Below are 15,422 nucleotides of genomic sequence, written 5' to 3' on the forward strand. Positions count from 1 at the left end.
GTTAAATACTTGGACGATATTCTGATTGTTCGCTGAGTTATTTCATTCAAGATGTAAACTTCATAAGAAAAATTGACAATAAATCAATGATATCCAAAAATAACTAAAACTAAATCATTTTTAGACTCTCATAAAGGTTTAACAAGCTTCCTCAACCTATTTCTAGATTAAATGGGCAAGTTATCCTACAAAATCATCAACTCATAACAATTTATTCAACTTACAAATACCCTCAATGCTTAGTTTCTTTTTTGAAATATTCCTTCTCGATTCTTTGAATCAAATTGATAAGGGTTGGATGTTTCCTTATGATGTTGGCGAACCTATTGTTGGGAAGAGGGGTGGTAAGTATTGTGAAAAAGTGTCCAAATATCAAGGCATCTAATTCAGTGGGACTGCAACAAAAATCAGGTATTCCTTTGTTAATATAAAATGGTTAAATGACGCAGATAATTATGCTTTTATAGTTCAAATATAATTAAAAAATAAAATTCAACATGGAATTGAACCAACAAATTCATGAATATTATTTATTGATCGCCTGATTCAGCCAACAACAAATCATCAAAATATTCTGTTTCTTTGTCCATCAACTTGCATATCCTTTCGCAGTGTTTCAAGAGAGGTCGAAATTTCTTCAAAATATTTTTAAATTCTTTCAAGTGAAAACAGGACGAGCACATACTGTACACATGTCCAAATACAAGAGCATCAAGTTCTGTTCTAGAATGGGACAAAATGAAGTAACTTTGATTAATTAATGTAAAAAACATTTCTCCCGAAAGAGCTATTGTAAGCTCTTAAGAGTGTTGTAAACTCATAAAAACTCAGAAATTATATGATAAACCTCCTGAATGGATTTAATTGATTGAAAATACACAATACAATGATGTTTTTATAAATATTCTCAATAACTCACCGATCTCCAAAAAAATATTCCTTATTGTCCAAACGATCTGATAAAGCCTGACAGGCATTTTCAACTTCCTGAAAAACTTCTTCAAGTTTTTTATCATACCAGTTCCATACTTTCAAATTTTTCATTACAGTTTTACGTTTCGTCCAATTCTGAATGTGGTTAAGAGGCCAAGGATATACTGATCCATGCCTAATACTAGTCACATCATTGTATGTTTCATTATCCATCCAACATATATAGAGCTACATAAATCAAATGTATTATCAGTTGGTATGATAGAAAACACCAAATTTACCTCTGCTTTCTCAATGACATTATGAATCAGGCACATGTAAGCCCTCATATCAGATTTTTCTTCAGTATCCAGTTTTTCCGTAAGTGAAATACCTCTATTGTTAACAAATTGGACTATTCCTTCGAGTTCAGACACCACGAATGCCCCACATTTAATGAAGGGTACTTTACCAGTTGGAGACATTGCTTCAGCATTTGCTCTTGATTCAATTTGATAATTCAATTGACACATTCGCAAAAAAGCTTGAACAGCTAGGCAGTTTGCATTATCTGGTAGTAATATCTGTTCTACTTCGTAAGGTTGATATAGTTTCACATCGCTTGGCCAAGGTTCTTGAGCTTAAATCGAGCAATTATTGAATATTGTTTCGTTTCCTATTTTTCGACATTTTCAAAAAATAAAATAATTAAAACATTGTATACCTCCAAGTTCGATAGTAAATTTTTCAGCAATATATTTAGGTTTTATAGATGGAAGCTTTGTTGGATTACTAGATTTCGACATTTTAAAATTTAATATAAAATGTTTATTTTAATCTAGGTTTGTTTCTAATTTAAGAAGGTTAGAAGTTAGAACTAATCTGTGCTAGAACTTTCGAATTGTCAACGTCAAAAACCTATGATTTGTCAACTACTAGAAAGTAAATTTTGGGGAATCGATAAATTTGTCAATTGAGTTGATTTCAGAGTAAAATTGAATGCAAAAAAAGTTACTTATATTCCAGGTGAAATATACGTAATATTACAATTAAGTTGATATGAAACTATACGAATAGTAACTAAAATAGTTCATTTGTAGTAACAGGTCTCCATGTTTGCAGTTTTTTTGAGCTTTGCAAACGACAAATGACATCCTTGCTGGTCAAGATTTCGTTTTATACTGATTGACAATCAAATATTTATTTCACTTTCTTTCTTAGAAACACTTTTCAGTTGAAGAAGTAAGAAGTTCATCGAAATCTTCAGCAATTGAACATCTGTTATAATAAAAAAAAAATTATATATGATTTATTTATGCCGAGAAAAAATATTCGTAACTACGAAGATTTGACTCCAAAATGTCAAGGTGAAAAAATGAAATTCAAGAATTTCGAAAAGTGACTAAAGAATAGGAATATTCTGTTTGAGTGAAAGTGCAATCGAAATGAACTACATAGTGTTTTTGTGAAATTTATTTTGTTCTTTCAGAATTAAATATTGATAAAACCATAAACATATGCGAGATTTTTGTACAGGTGCATATTCAAATTACGAAATAGAGAAAAGTATTTTTAATATTATGGACCATTCGATGTATATGCGGTATTCTCCCTCCAATGGAGTACCGCAGGAATCAAAATTGGCAAATTATATGACTTCTCACGCCGATGAATTGGCTTTGCGTCAAAGCTTCTCATCCAAGCTTAATTTAGGACCATCAGGAACACCCAAAAAAAGTTTAGTTCATAATTCTGAATTTATTCCAAAGACTTCCAGTACATCACCCTCGTCGAGTTTATATTTGTCGTATGGCTCGAATGATAATTCTCATCTTAGTTTCTCAAGTGCAGTAGAGGACATTGAACATATTTCTTCCCATGTTACACCTGAATCTTCTTCACCTCCCAATCCAGGTAAAAAGTAGATTAGACTTTGTCCAACAGTAAATCTGATTTGTCTTTATGCTCAGTTAATTCTTCAATGGATCTTTTGGAGAAAAGTGGCAGTAGCATACCTTACCAAGAAAATGTGGGAGGAACTACCTATTTTTACCATTCTGCTGACCCGCCACCATTAGCAAATGATAGTATTGTTAGTAATGTTATAAACTCCGAGTACAAAGTGTACCCAGGTACACCAAGTCATGTAGATACTCTCAAAAGGAAAGAAGACCACTCGTTTTTCGTATCTGAGAACATTAGGGCGGAAATTCTTAGTCAAAATATGCTGACCTTGATGTTGTCAGATCCTCAAGTTACTGACCTTCCTCAAGAAATCGACAGCTATCATGAGCTTTGTCCTTTAGAACCTATTTCGAATACTTCAGTTCACAAAGGTGAGTAATGAAAATTATTTATTATTATTAATTTCAATATTTCCACATAGACGACTACCAATAATTCCGAAAAGAAAAGAATTTCATTCATATGTGATAAAATTGAAAAAAATTATTGAATAGTAAACGACTGCCATATTTTCAGGATCTATAGACATAGTTCTATTTATTTATTAACTAGATTGCATCTATTTTCTACTGAACAATGAAAATGGAGGTTTCTTACAGTTGAATTGAAGAGCTGTTATTATTGTTGAATGGATTTTCAACTGAAAATTGTTTTTTTTTACGTTAATAATGAAATTAATTTTGAATTAAGCATGAATTTATGGTGCTTTTAAGTAAACTTTTCAAGTTTTGTTGGGTAACCATAAAATTAGGAGAATGGCTTTGTATAATCTCCAACTTTTTTCAAGTCTTTTTTTAACTAAGTTGAAATGAATAATTGTCAATAATTAAAGACTGAAAAGATCGAAAAGTATATAACTTAAGAAATCAATTTTCAAACTAGAATTATTTCTTAGTATTCCTATTTTCCGCCCCTAAAAAACCATCTTGACGATGTATTGATTCTGATACAGGTTACCAGACATCAATGTACAAAGCGACTCACACAAAAACTGGTGTACACTACTGCCTACGAAGGATCCACGGTTTCCGTCTTCAACACACCAAATCCATGATGTACGTCGACATCTGGAAGAAACTGATGCATTCCAACATCGTCCAGCTCAAAGAGGTCTTCACCACCAAGGCTTTCGGAGACAACTCCCTCATCTTCGTCTACGACTTCCATCCTGGCTCGGAAACCCTCCTGAACAAGCACTTCTCGACAGACCAGAACCACGAATACTGCGATCCCTTCCTAGTGGACAACTCCGCCCCAAGGCCCTACAGCCACCAGAAGAACGAACTACTCCGGTATCAGGCCAACAACAAGCTTCCGGAGCCGCTCATCTGGAACTACATAATACAGCTCACCTCCGCTTTGAGGGTCATCCATTCCAACAATTTGGCTTGCAGAAGTCTTGATCCCACCAAGGTACTACTTTTGTCTCTAAAATGCCTTAATTATGCTTAAAAGGGAACACCACCACATGACTGCTCAGTTCGAAACGAAATTAAAGATATTTCTTCATAAAAATCACCGATTTTTATGGAGTTTTCACATCAATTCTTCAAACAATAATCTACAGAATTTCAATATTTTCCATTTTTGAATGAGAAAAAAATTATGATTTTGGTAGCTTTTTCTTTTTCCCAAAAAAATTGTTGATAGGCTATCCCTACAAAGCACTGATGTATTTTATTTATTCTTGAAGGAATTTTATTATTTCTTGAAGGAAATCCTACAAAAATCAATACAAAAGGGGCAAAACTCTAATTTTGTGAAAATTTATAAAAAGACTAGTGAAGTACTTCCTCTCAAAACTAATGGATTATTCCTAACTTCTAATAATCATTCAATTGTTCTGGCAGCACTGCATATTATACTTGTCCCCCCTTTGGGCAAATATTCACAGATCACGAAGATATCATATGGTGTTCCCTCTTAACAGCACTATGAGACTATATCAAAACTCAGCTAAATTCCTCACCTATATTTAGATCGTCAAGCAAAACGAAAAACCCATATTGCCTATGCAACCAATAACACTTAATACTTAGATAGATAATACAGGGATGATAGGTTAACATTCTGTAAGAAGAAGCGTTACTTCCAAGATAGTAAGATTGCGATTGTCGAGGATTCCAAGTCCAGTCTTCGCATTAGCTTCAACTACAGGTAGGACCTGTCTATTCACAATTGAATAAAATGGATGCAATCAGAGTTTGAAATAAATTAAAGTAGATCTATCTGCGATTCAGTTTGAATGGCCATCTTAAAATTTAGACCGTACCAAAAGCAGTTTCACAGTTTGGTAGTCCGAACTCTCTTGTCACAGATTTATCTATTATCTGTTAAATTTCTGATATAGAAAACAGTTCTGCCAACCAATATTTTTCAATGCAAAAATCACTAAACGATATCCATAGGAAATATTCCATTAATTTCATTAACACTTCAGTGAATAAGAGAAAATGTATAATATTTATAAAGAAGGCTCATTCCAACACTTGTCCATATATATTATATTGAATTTTGAACTCGTATTATAAATAACTGTTTTGTCAAGATCATCCTGACCTCGAAGAACCGACTGAGGCTGAGCTGTCTGGGGGTGATGGATGTGATCTGCTTCGATCCCAATAGCATCAACCAGCTGGTGCTGATGCAGCATTATCAGCAAGAGGACCTGATGGCATTGGGCAAGTTGGTGTTGGCTTTGGCCTGCAAGTCGACGACGGCTGTTCAGAGGGAGAACATATCGATGGCCTTGGACATTGTAGGAAGGTCCTACACCCCGGACTTGAGGAACCTCATAATGTACCTGCTGTCCTCTCAACCGCCCAGGAGAAGCGTTACTGATTTGATGCCAATGATTGGTAAATTTTTTTTTATGAGTTTATTAAAAATCAAAATATGTTGTATTTTATGAACTAATTAGTTGGTAAAGGCCTTCAGTACACCCCATTTAGCGTGGTGAGGACGCTTCCCAGTTTCTCTTGAGTCTTCTATTAGGTTAGTATAAGAGTAGTTGGATTTTGTGTGATTCCAGCTTGTCTTTCACCTAAGGTAAATTCAGATCATCATGCAGTGATGCATTGGTCAATTTAGGGTTTCTTCTCTGAATTGAGTTTGGTTTGTGGAGTCTTAGGTCAACTTGTTTCCTTCTTTTTTAAGTGTTGTTTAAAATTTTTGGTCTAGATACAGGCTGAAGTATCTTACTGATAACATTTGCTGCAAATAGTTATTATTGATTTTGACTTGTTAACCTTTATTTTCGATCTTTCAAACTCTTTGTGCTGCAAGTTTAGGTGATTTTGAAGGATAAGTGATGCTACTGCAGGATTTTCATCACTAGCTAGTAAGTAGTTCAGTTGTGAGCAAGTCTGCGAAGCATAGGTATAGGTATAGTAGAGGGCCTACTACACTTCCCTGGGGCACACCTTCTCTAACTGCTTCATAATTGTAATATTTTAGAATTTTTTTTCTGAAAGTCCAATTTCTTAGGTGAGATTTGAACAGAATGATGGGAGTTCTTTCTTGATTTTGTGAAAGCCTTTCGAATTTCTGGCTCACATCAAATATCCAGATGTGCAGTATTTTTCTCATTTAAGGACATGTTTATCTAGTGTACTGTCCTGTGAAATTGGTGATCTGATATCGCATTTGTTATTCCAATTAGTCTTCAGTAAAGACTTCAAAGTATTTAAATGATATCACTAATTATTTTTCTAAGATTCGTTGGGTTTTAGGAGCCAGGTTCTACACACAGTTGGATAACCTCCAGAACAACATGGAAGTTTTGCAGAACGAGCTATCCAAAGAGATAGAAAACGGCCGACTGTTCAGATTGTTGAGCAAGTTGTCCACGATAAACGAAAGACCCGAGCTGAACCTGGATGCAGCTTGGTCTGAAACTGGGGACAGGTACGTTTTTCATTTAAAATTCCGTAAATTTATGCTGAATTGGTATTTTCCTTTCAGGTACATGCTCAAACTGTTCAGAGACTATGTATTCCATCAAGTGACTGAGGAAGGTCGACCTTGGATTGACATGGCCCACATCGTACAGTGTCTGAACAAACTGGACGCCGGTGTTCCCGAAAAGGTATGTCTGATGTCCAGAGACGAACAGAGCATACTGGTAGTCTCGTACTCAGAACTGAAACGGTGCCTGGACCAGTCGTTTGAAGAAATCGCGAACGCAGCCCTGATCGATGACTGTGCTGAGAACAAGATGTAGGACGAGGAAATCGATTGCTGAGAATCATTCCTGCCGAATGTCTGAATTGAGTTTGATGAAAGCGTGATACTTAAATTATTGCAACAATAATTATTTTTCTTCGACGGAAGAGGACAAATTCTAACAATGTAAGATGTACATTTCCAAGAATCCATGATACTCATATGGGGAAGCTCAATTTTCTCATTCAAATCCGGCGGTGCTCAGTACGTTGTCAATAAAAATAGTATTTTTAAGTACGTTGCGCAAAAGAGAGGTTGTATTTTTTTGTATGGTTAGTGCTCCCAATTTTGATTCTATATTCGATTTCTATTAATTTTAGGTCGGCGAATATTATTCGATGGATAATTTCCCAGTGATTGATTTATTTGGATCTTGAAACTTTTATTTTATCATTATTTACTGTGAATTGGAGTCTTTCAAATAAATATATGTATATTTTACAGATGGCTGTTTTATTGCACCATCCTTTATCTTTGAATACAGGTCATAGGGTGATTCCTTAATGTTCAAAGTCTGCAATTTCTAATACTATGTTGTTTTTGCCCCACATAAAAATTTTACTAATTTCTGAAATACTGGATGTTGAAAGTTCAAATATAGATTTTATTATTCGAAATAATAATTTGTTTTTACAATTGCAATTTAAAAATTGGCACTTTTATGTTATTAGGACTCTATTTTAGCAGTGCTAATAGAGGACGCAGGTTACATTTATTATCCATTCAGGAATTATTTACATCGAAGTAGACCTTGAAAGTCCAGTCGCAGCTTTATATCTGGTTACAAAATATTACTAAAAATTGCTGTGGTTTTATTATAGAAATAAAATATAACCTTGAAATGCATTTGGTGGTTTTTCAAAATATTTATGTTCAATCAATGACATATCCAATACCATAATACCAACTTAATTTCGATTTTTCACGGCTGCCTAAGATGCCAATAATTCATATGAAACTTTAAGACAATTAAAATATATGACTTCTGCAAGGTTGAAAAAATAAGCTTAAGCTTTTATGGTAGAATAGATAATTCAATTGAAATGCATTCTATAATTTTTATCATTTTCATAACAACTTGTAACTTTCCCCTCTAAACCAGGAGTTTGAACTATTTCAGACTTCAAACTAGAAATAATTTACTGAATTCTCTTCCCCAAATTTACATCATTTATGACTGCATTCCATTTCTATAGCTCTTTTAGTCGAAGCTTCAACAGCATCCATCATGGCACTTCTAACTCCTCCTCTCTCCAATGCATGAATTCCAGCTATTGTTGTACCCCCTGCTGAACAAACCTCATCTTTCAGTTGGGCGCTATGCTTGCCTGACTGTAAAACCATTTTGGCGGCTCCTGAAATACGTATTGTCCTTTATGTTATCGCTCTATGTTCCCCATTGATAAAGAATCCTACCTAACATTGTCTGTGCCGCTAACTTGACAGCATCTGCCCTAGGAATTCCCATTTTCACTCCTCCATCAGCCATTGCCTCAATTATGGTGTACATGAAAGCTGGACCGCTACCAGAAACTGCTGCTATTGCATTTATTTGATTTTCTGGCACTTGCAGACATAATCCAGAAGATTCCAATAGACTCCTTACCAAATTTATATGTTTCGCCTCCACATTAGGCTTGGGTGTAAATACACAGCATCCTTCCCCAACAGCCAATGGGGTATTTGGCATTACTCTAATCAATTTCATAGGCATAACGAAACAACTTTGGATTTTTTCTAGACTAGTTGCCGCCAAGACAGAAACAAATACTTTGTTGTGCCAATCATCAATTGAAGGGGAATTAATTTGACAAGCAATAGTTTCCAATACATGTGGCTTTACACATATAAATATCACATCGCATGACTTTATAAGGCTCTGATTATTCTCAGCTATATGAACACCCTGATCTTTGAAATAAGACAATCGTTCTATACGAGGTCCAGACACAAAAACTTGATTGGTATCCACAAGTTTCTTACTGACAATCCCATCGAAAATTGCTTTTGCCATGTTACCTCCCCCTATGAACCCAATTATTTGGGTGATTCTCTCACTATTTCCTATTTCCATTACTATCTGTTTCTTATTTGCAGGCAAACAACGAAAACAAGAAATATACACTCAATTTTTATCTCTATATTATAGAAAGAATTGAATTAATTAAAATGAGTTTCAAACCCGAATGTTTAGTTCCTACTTTTCTCAACTGTCGTTATGTTTTCATATGAGTATTTTTGAAGAATTATAAAACAATAAGAAAAGAATCATCCAATATTGAAATAGAGGGATATCGGATGAGATCGACTATTTCCGTTGACAGTCGAGGCGGAAAGTTCAAATCAAAATTCTCTTCAAATTTCCCGCACAATTGTACGATCATAGAAATTCCACTAAGATCTCTTGAAATATATAATTCTGTGATTTCTTAAGAGAAATCAGAAATTAATCGATGTTTAAATTTTAATCAATGTTTAGGCAAATGGTGCAACTGGCCATAAGATCCCTCAATGTCAAAAAAGATTCGAAAGGCACAATGTTAATTCGTAGTTACAACTAATTTACCTAATGTACCTGTTTTACAGAATGAATCAGGTCCGAGAAGAGAAATATATTCACGTGGTCGTTCAGCAACTTCCTGTAATACAAGATGAAACTAGATTTATTTTGCGGAATACGTACAATATTTACCACAATACCATTTTATTGAATTTTCTTATAAGAGCCACATTGGTTCTACTTGGATCAGCCTTAATAACTTCTATTGCATTGCTACTTTCGTTACTTTCAGGTGTAATGATAGTTTCACTGATATTAAGATTTGATTCCTCCCCTTTTATATCAGGCTCCAATTCTGCTTCACTATTTTCTGATTCTTCTGTTGTATTTTCATCATCATCACTACTCTCCTCAGATGAATTTTCATCAGTTTCTTCTACTTCGACTATCTAGAATTTTTTTCATTAAAAATCATAAAATTTATTTTTTTTGTATTCTCACGTCATCTAGAATATTATCGTTCATGCTGCCGTATTGACTTCTCACATCTATATCTTCTGTATCGTTTTCGTCAACATTACATTCATTATCGCCGGATCCTAGTTTAATATCCACATCTCGTGAACCGTAAGAATTTTCTGAAAATTTTCAATTCAATATTCCAATAGGGATTGCTTCCAATGAACTAGTCTCATACTAGTACTATTACCTGTTTCCATATTTCATTTACACTTTAAATTTTAGAAAAAGTAATTTGTCTTTTTTGCAACTTCAAATAAAAGAAATTGACACTTTTCAAATAAAAGTCGAATAACCAATAGAAATCAAGATCATGGACAAACTAATCTAGTTTATCTATGATCAAGATTAACATTTATCTGTGGTTTTCAGGGAAAACTAACCTCAATTAAATGTCAGTCGACTCGACACTCGACAGACAATCATAAACAAACACCAAAATGTCAAAAAGAGGTAATTATTGCGTATTTAAATCCTTTTTTACCCTCAGAATCAACTGTTAATATGTTTATATTCACAGTAAGGCTTTTTTGTTTTGACTATTAATTCTATATACTAGTTTTAGTTCGTTCAGATTTTGACTAATAATTCACTGTTTTATTTACTATAGGACGTGGTGGTTCTGGAGGAGCCAAGTTCAGAATATCCTTGGCTTTACCAGTTGGAGCAGTTATCAATTGTGCTGACAACACTGGTACGCTTGAATTCCTTTACAATAATTATTTATTTACGAGCAGGTAAGTCTGAGCTATTATTTTGTTATAGGCGCCAAGAACCTCTATGTCATCGCTGTACAAGGTGTAGGTAGCAGACTAAATCGTCTACCAGCAGCAGCATGCGGAGACATGTTAGTTGCTACAGTCAAGAAGGGTAAACCTGAATTGAGAAAGAAAGTTATGCCTGCAGTAGTCGTAAGGCAACGTAAACCTTTCCGAAGGAGGGATGGTACATTTATTTACTTTGAAGATAATGCTGGAGTAATTGTCAATAATAAAGGAGAAATGAAAGGATCAGCGATAACTGGTCCTGTTGCTAAGGAATGTGCAGATCTCTGGCCTAAAATAGCTTCTAATGCTGGAAGTATTTCATAGAAATAAATGCATAAAATGTTGAAATTGTCTTTTCTTGCCTATATTCTCCTGCATCATACTAGAGTTAAGATATAGGGGATGGGGCTAGGAAGTAGTGTGAAATATATGTGGAATTCTTGAGTGTGAAAATTGGGATATTTAAAAAGCCTTTATAGTTGTAATAGTGAGAATAAATTAGAAACCTGCAATTTTTAAATGGAAAATTTAAAGTACGTCCAGGAAGCAGCTCATTGAAATGAAAGTAAGCATAATCAAACAATACCAATTTTTAATGAAATTGTTTATTTTTACTCAAAGTGAAAATACAAATTTATTGAGTATTATACATCTTTTCTTTTTGTTTTTAAGCATATTCAATAAGTGAATAACAAAAATTTAGTATTGGGCATTAATCTTCAATAATAATTATGAAAATCAGTAAAGTAGACAATCGTAATAATATTAATCGATTAATTGTATGTTTACTGAAGACTACCTAATATATAAAACAAATTCAATCAGTGAAAACATAACTAATTATTGAGACACTAAACAATGCCATGAAGTATGTTGACAAACTTGTGTTTAAAATTGTTACATGCTCCACTACATATCGCTCCATTTTCAATAATTGAAATCAGTTAACATTCATAAAAACACCGCTGGTTATTCTATAAAATTCCTAAAATCTATACATCGAATAAAACATGTAACATCAAAAACTCACCTTTTTTTTGCATCAATGTCAAACATAAATTATATGAATTATCACAGACGGAAAGTATAAAAAAACAAAATGCGACTTAACAGAACAAGGACATTTTAATGAATTGGGAATGATGCAAAACATCTAGTTCTAAAGAGAAACATCACCATACTGCAAAGACCATTTTTCATATGCAACTAAACTATGTGGTGAAACGCTCTTTCTAATACGTTTCAAAGATTCTAGAAAGTCATTCATTGTAAGACTTCTTACAGCATTCGGATCCATCTGTCTTACTTGTTCAGGTTGTAATTCTGCAAATTCAATAATAGAATTCAATTTATTTCAAGGATATCTGCGTCAACCAACAAATTTTTTTAATCCCTTATTACTTTGGGATTATTTCGCATCAATTTTGGCGCCTATTTACATATATTCTGCTTTTTAATTTATATTAATCATACATCTGGAAACATTGAATTTTTTGAGGTTATATTTATATTTTGTTCATAGAATATAAAATACCATCTATAATCATTTTGTTCATACATTATTGAGAGATAATTTATACAAGCAACAAAATTTAAAGTGAATTTTCAAAAAGCAATGCTCGAAAATAGACGCAAAATAAGCCTAGTCTAATAAGGGGTTTATGAAATAATCGCCGGATGAAGGGTCACAAAAGAGGCTAACTTCGATCATTAAATTGTTAGTTATATTTTTCTTTACCTCGAATAGGCCCCAATGCTGCATCTTTGGCAAGAGCTGTCAGGTCACTGCCTGAATATCCCTCAGTCAGAGTGCCCAATCGTTTCAACTCCTGCTGCGAAAACGAACAACCCTGTTTTGCCAGCAATTTTCTAAGCAGTTCCATTCTGGTTTCCATATCGGGCAATGTAACATAGACCCTTTTAGGGAAACGACGCAATGCAGCTTCATCCAGTTCTTGAGGCCTGTTTGTTGCCGCCATCACAAGTACCTGTAAAAAGTACCAAAACCAAAGTTATGCTTGATTTTGCATATTTTAAATTCAGTACTTTTTCACTTTCAGGATTAGACGGTAATCCATCAAATTCCACAAGAAATTCAGTTTTTAACCTCCTGCTTGCTTCATGTTCATTGTTGGTACGTTCCGACAGCAAAGAATCAACTTCATCGATGAAAATGATTGAGGGTTGCAGTTCTCTCGCAATGGCAAACAAGGCTCGCACCATTTTTTCTCCATCACCTACATATTTTGAAGTCAGACTTGCTGCACTTATCGAGAAGAAGGTTGCCTGAAATTTGTGAAATTTCCCTCTATTAGAATTCTTTTTTTATTGTATCATCACTCACTTGGCACTCTGTTGCTACTGCTCTTGCTAACAAAGTCTTGCCGTTCCCTGGGGGTCCAAACAAGAGCAGACCTCTGGCGGGTGTCCTCAGTCCGGTAAAAAGCTCAGGACGGAGAGAGGGCAAAATCACCATTTCTTGCAGTGCCTGTTTGGCAGTTTCTTGTCCTACGATGTCGTCCCATTGAACTGCTGGACCCCCTTCCACTATTTCATCCAAGATGCTCTGAGCCAGTTTGGGATCTACACCTCTCAGTTGAGTAGGGGACTTTCCTCGTCCAGATTGTTTACTTGTTCCTGCTCATTATTGTTATTTTTTAGAGTATTCGACTGGCTGCACCAATTCAAATTAACTATGTCATTTAGCTCTACGAAAATTCGCACTGGTGCAGCCAGTCGAATGTGCTGTAAGATTCAGTTTACATGAATTGCGCACAGATCAAAACATTTTGGACTTTTTATGGTTTGAACACAATTGTCATTTCTAATCAATCAGGGCGTTTCAATATCCAAAACAGAAAATAAAAAAGGTTTATTGAAATTGCATTTTCTTCCAGTTTTAATTTGAATTTGCCAATTTGTTACTCATCAATAACAAAATTTGAACCAAATATAAAATGGGTTTGAAAACTGTGATGACATATATTTAAAATTGTTAATTTTTGTGTACCTTGACTACCTGAAAATTTCCTTGCTGGCGAACTGCTACCAGGAACAGAAAATTGCTTCTTTATGGCAGGCGGTGTTTGTGTCGGCTTATTAAAGGGACGGACTGGTTGTACAGGTGTTGTGCGAGAGCCCATCGACCTTGGCAATGTCTGGCTTTTGGACAGTGGTGAGTTACCAGATCTCCTAGTAGCTACAGTTAATTTCTTACCAGATGCTATTAACATAAGTTCGAGTAAAAAATCAACCCATCACAAAACCACAATGAGAATAAAAGCTTATTTGACACCCAATATTGTTGATAAATTTTCAGGGGAAAGTCTTCAACTCATTTAGTTTCAAACCAACAATGTTATTCTCGAAGTCTGCATATACATATTGCCATTTTATATGGGGTTTTTATAATGAAAAGCAAAATGAAAAAACTGTGTACCTGCTTTTGAGAGACTAGGTTTTAAGGCTGGGATTTGGGTGGTGACTAATGATTGATCATTTTCTACACTCAATTGCTGTAATTTATCCATGCTTTCTACAAATAAAAGTAAATACCATTTAAATAGATATGGATAGTTGAAATAATTTAATTACAACAAAATAAATAAAACAAGCAACAATGTGTACTATGTATTCATAACACCTAAATGAATAATCAGATAATAGTGGTTAAATTACAGTTTCCATGATACAATTTCTCAAAAAGGTAGATAAATATAGACTTTACCTAAAAATTGTAATCTATCCTTGGCCATGGATAGATTGGTCTTCATTTTTTCATGAAGTCTTTGAGCCCTCTCCCAGACTTCACCTCTACCTCCCCAGCAATGAACAGCAATTCCTAATTCAAGTTCAGTAATTCCTTTTTTATAAAGTTCAATGGCAGTTTCTTTTTGACCTTAAATATCGTGGTTTATGTATTTTATCTGGAAGAAGAGTTCTATACACTAACCTTCATTCTCTTCGTCTATTTTAAGTGCTCGAGAAATATACTCGAATGCTCTTCTGTGGTGATGTTTTTGCTTGGCCAACAGAGGGTCCCCTGGGCCAGGACCTGAGTTTTTTTGTACATTATGTGACATTTGAATTTCTTCAATTACACAACTACTTTCTAGAGAACCATTCTGTAATTTTCGGGGTTTCACTAAATAACTAGATGAACTACAGTAAAGAAATCTGAGAATCACAAAAATTTGATATAATAAAGCTCTTAGTATACTAAAAAGAAAAATTATAGGAAAAGAAACAATACATAGGTTTCTTTTGTGAACAGATGTATCCCCATACGTCATGTACATGACATCTTTTTCCGATTCAGGGTCAACTTTCTTAGATTTTTTTGGTGATTTTCCACTTTGTGTTTTACGAACCATTAAGAAATTATAAATGCATATTTATCGAATGCTGGTTTTGCAAACTTAAGTTTATTTAATAAATTATATGTACTGGAAAACGTCAAATCTGAAATCGTTTATTTTGTTTTCATTTAACAGAGAATTATCTACTGGTTTTCTTCGGTTTCCCATCTTCATTGT

At 34.2% G+C, this 15,422-nt stretch overlaps 5 protein-coding genes across 11 annotated transcripts; 2 read left to right on the forward strand and 3 right to left on the reverse strand.

Annotated features, from left to right (window-relative positions):
• Positions 1–198: 198 nt before the first annotated feature.
• LOC123677111 (metaxin-2) lies at positions 199–10,417 on the reverse strand. 4 transcript variants are annotated; one of them, XM_045613632.1, is made up of 7 exons: positions 10,311–10,417; positions 10,103–10,239; positions 9,802–10,050; positions 9,668–9,740; positions 1,215–1,552; positions 920–1,161; positions 199–395 (listed from the first exon to the last, which is right to left on the reverse strand). In XM_045613632.1, exons 1-7 carry the CDS (start codon positions 10,318–10,320, stop codon positions 233–235), a joined length of 1,212 nt encoding a protein of 403 aa, XP_045469588.1. In that variant the 5' UTR covers positions 10,321–10,417; the 3' UTR covers positions 199–232. The 4 variants fall into 4 exon arrangements, with proteins under 4 accessions (XP_045469588.1, XP_045469580.1, XP_045469594.1 ...); XM_045613624.1 differs by lacking the exon at positions 199–395 and adding an exon at positions 517–723 and having other exon boundaries at positions 9,677–9,740; XM_045613638.1 differs by lacking the exon at positions 199–395 and adding an exon at positions 517–718.
• On the forward strand, positions 1,934–7,544 carry LOC123677103 (PAN2-PAN3 deadenylation complex subunit pan3). The gene is made up of 6 exons (XM_045613590.1): positions 1,934–2,826; positions 2,883–3,248; positions 3,830–4,290; positions 5,426–5,735; positions 6,609–6,783; positions 6,841–7,544. Exons 1-6 carry the CDS (start codon positions 2,430–2,432, stop codon positions 7,097–7,099), a joined length of 1,968 nt encoding a protein of 655 aa, XP_045469546.1. The 5' UTR covers positions 1,934–2,429; the 3' UTR covers positions 7,100–7,544.
• Positions 8,135–9,453, reverse strand: LOC123677153 (pyrroline-5-carboxylate reductase 3). Its single transcript, XM_045613694.1, has 2 exons — positions 8,518–9,453; positions 8,135–8,456 (listed from the first exon to the last, which is right to left on the reverse strand). The coding sequence occupies exons 1-2, from the start codon at positions 9,173–9,175 to the stop codon at positions 8,269–8,271; spliced, it is 846 nt and encodes a 281-aa protein (XP_045469650.1). The 5' UTR covers positions 9,176–9,453; the 3' UTR covers positions 8,135–8,268.
• A 49-nt stretch (positions 10,418–10,466) lies between the features above and the next one.
• LOC123677173 (60S ribosomal protein L23-like) lies at positions 10,467–11,235 on the forward strand. Its single transcript, XM_045613734.1, has 3 exons — positions 10,467–10,573; positions 10,731–10,814; positions 10,886–11,235. The coding sequence occupies exons 1-3, from the start codon at positions 10,561–10,563 to the stop codon at positions 11,209–11,211; spliced, it is 423 nt and encodes a 140-aa protein (XP_045469690.1). The 5' UTR covers positions 10,467–10,560; the 3' UTR covers positions 11,212–11,235.
• Positions 11,236–11,935: 700 nt separating this feature from the next.
• On the reverse strand, positions 11,936–15,381 carry LOC123677246 (spastin). 4 transcript variants are annotated; one of them, XM_045613786.1, is made up of 8 exons: positions 14,840–15,381; positions 14,615–14,785; positions 14,327–14,422; positions 13,907–14,110; positions 13,232–13,524; positions 12,934–13,173; positions 12,626–12,875; positions 11,936–12,210 (listed from the first exon to the last, which is right to left on the reverse strand). In XM_045613786.1, the coding sequence occupies exons 1-8, from the start codon at positions 15,258–15,260 to the stop codon at positions 12,047–12,049; spliced, it is 1,839 nt and encodes a 612-aa protein (XP_045469742.1). In that variant the 5' UTR covers positions 15,261–15,381; the 3' UTR covers positions 11,936–12,046. The 4 variants fall into 4 exon arrangements, with proteins under 4 accessions (XP_045469742.1, XP_045469740.1, XP_045469744.1 ...); XM_045613784.1 differs by having other exon boundaries at positions 13,898–14,110; positions 14,840–15,380; XM_045613788.1 differs by lacking the exon at positions 14,327–14,422.
• Between the last annotated feature and the right edge of the window lie 41 nt (positions 15,382–15,422).

Source organism: Harmonia axyridis, chromosome 1 (assembly GCF_914767665.1).
Source record: "Harmonia axyridis chromosome 1, icHarAxyr1.1, whole genome shotgun sequence".
Classification (NCBI taxonomy): domain Eukaryota; kingdom Metazoa; phylum Arthropoda; class Insecta; order Coleoptera; family Coccinellidae; genus Harmonia; species Harmonia axyridis.

What these genes read in the sequence shown, in the direction of transcription:
- LOC123677246 (XM_045613784.1), bottom strand. Translation starts at nt 15,260, where the DNA reads ATGGTTCGTAAAACACAAAGTGGAAAATCACCAAAAAAATCTAAGAAA. An exon ending in AATAGACGAAGAGAATGAAG is followed by an intron (nt 14,786 to 14,839) that starts GTTAGTGTATAG and finishes ACGATATTTAAG; the next exon opens with GTCAAAAAGAAACTGCCATT. An exon ending in GAAATTTTCAGGTAGTCAAG is followed by an intron (nt 13,525 to 13,897) that starts GTACACAAAAAT and finishes AATAATGAGCAG; the next exon opens with GAACAAGTAAACAATCTGGA.
- LOC123677153 (XM_045613694.1), bottom strand. Translation starts at nt 9,175, where the DNA reads ATGGAAATAGGAAATAGTGAGAGAATCACCCAAATAATTGGGTTCATA. An exon ending in AGCGGCACAGACAATGTTAG is followed by an intron (nt 8,457 to 8,517) that starts GTAGGATTCTTT and finishes TACGTATTTCAG; the next exon opens with GAGCCGCCAAAATGGTTTTA.
- LOC123677173 (XM_045613734.1), top strand. An exon ending in CAATTGTGCTGACAACACTG is followed by an intron (nt 10,815 to 10,885) that starts GTACGCTTGAAT and finishes ATTTTGTTATAG; the next exon opens with GCGCCAAGAACCTCTATGTC.
- LOC123677103 (XM_045613590.1), top strand. Translation starts at nt 2,430, where the DNA reads ATGCGAGATTTTTGTACAGGTGCATATTCAAATTACGAAATAGAGAAA. An exon ending in GAATACTTCAGTTCACAAAG is followed by an intron (nt 3,249 to 3,829) that starts GTGAGTAATGAA and finishes ATTCTGATACAG; the next exon opens with GTTACCAGACATCAATGTAC. An exon ending in GAAGTCTTGATCCCACCAAG is followed by an intron (nt 4,291 to 5,425) that starts GTACTACTTTTG and finishes TGTTTTGTCAAG; the next exon opens with ATCATCCTGACCTCGAAGAA.
- LOC123677111 (XM_045613619.1), bottom strand. An exon ending in ATGTCATTGAGAAAGCAGAG is followed by an intron (nt 1,162 to 1,214) that starts GTAAATTTGGTG and finishes TGATTTATGTAG; the next exon opens with CTCTATATATGTTGGATGGA. An exon ending in GAATATTTTTTTGGAGATCG is followed by an intron (nt 724 to 919) that starts GTGAGTTATTGA and finishes GTCCCATTCTAG; the next exon opens with AACAGAACTTGATGCTCTTG.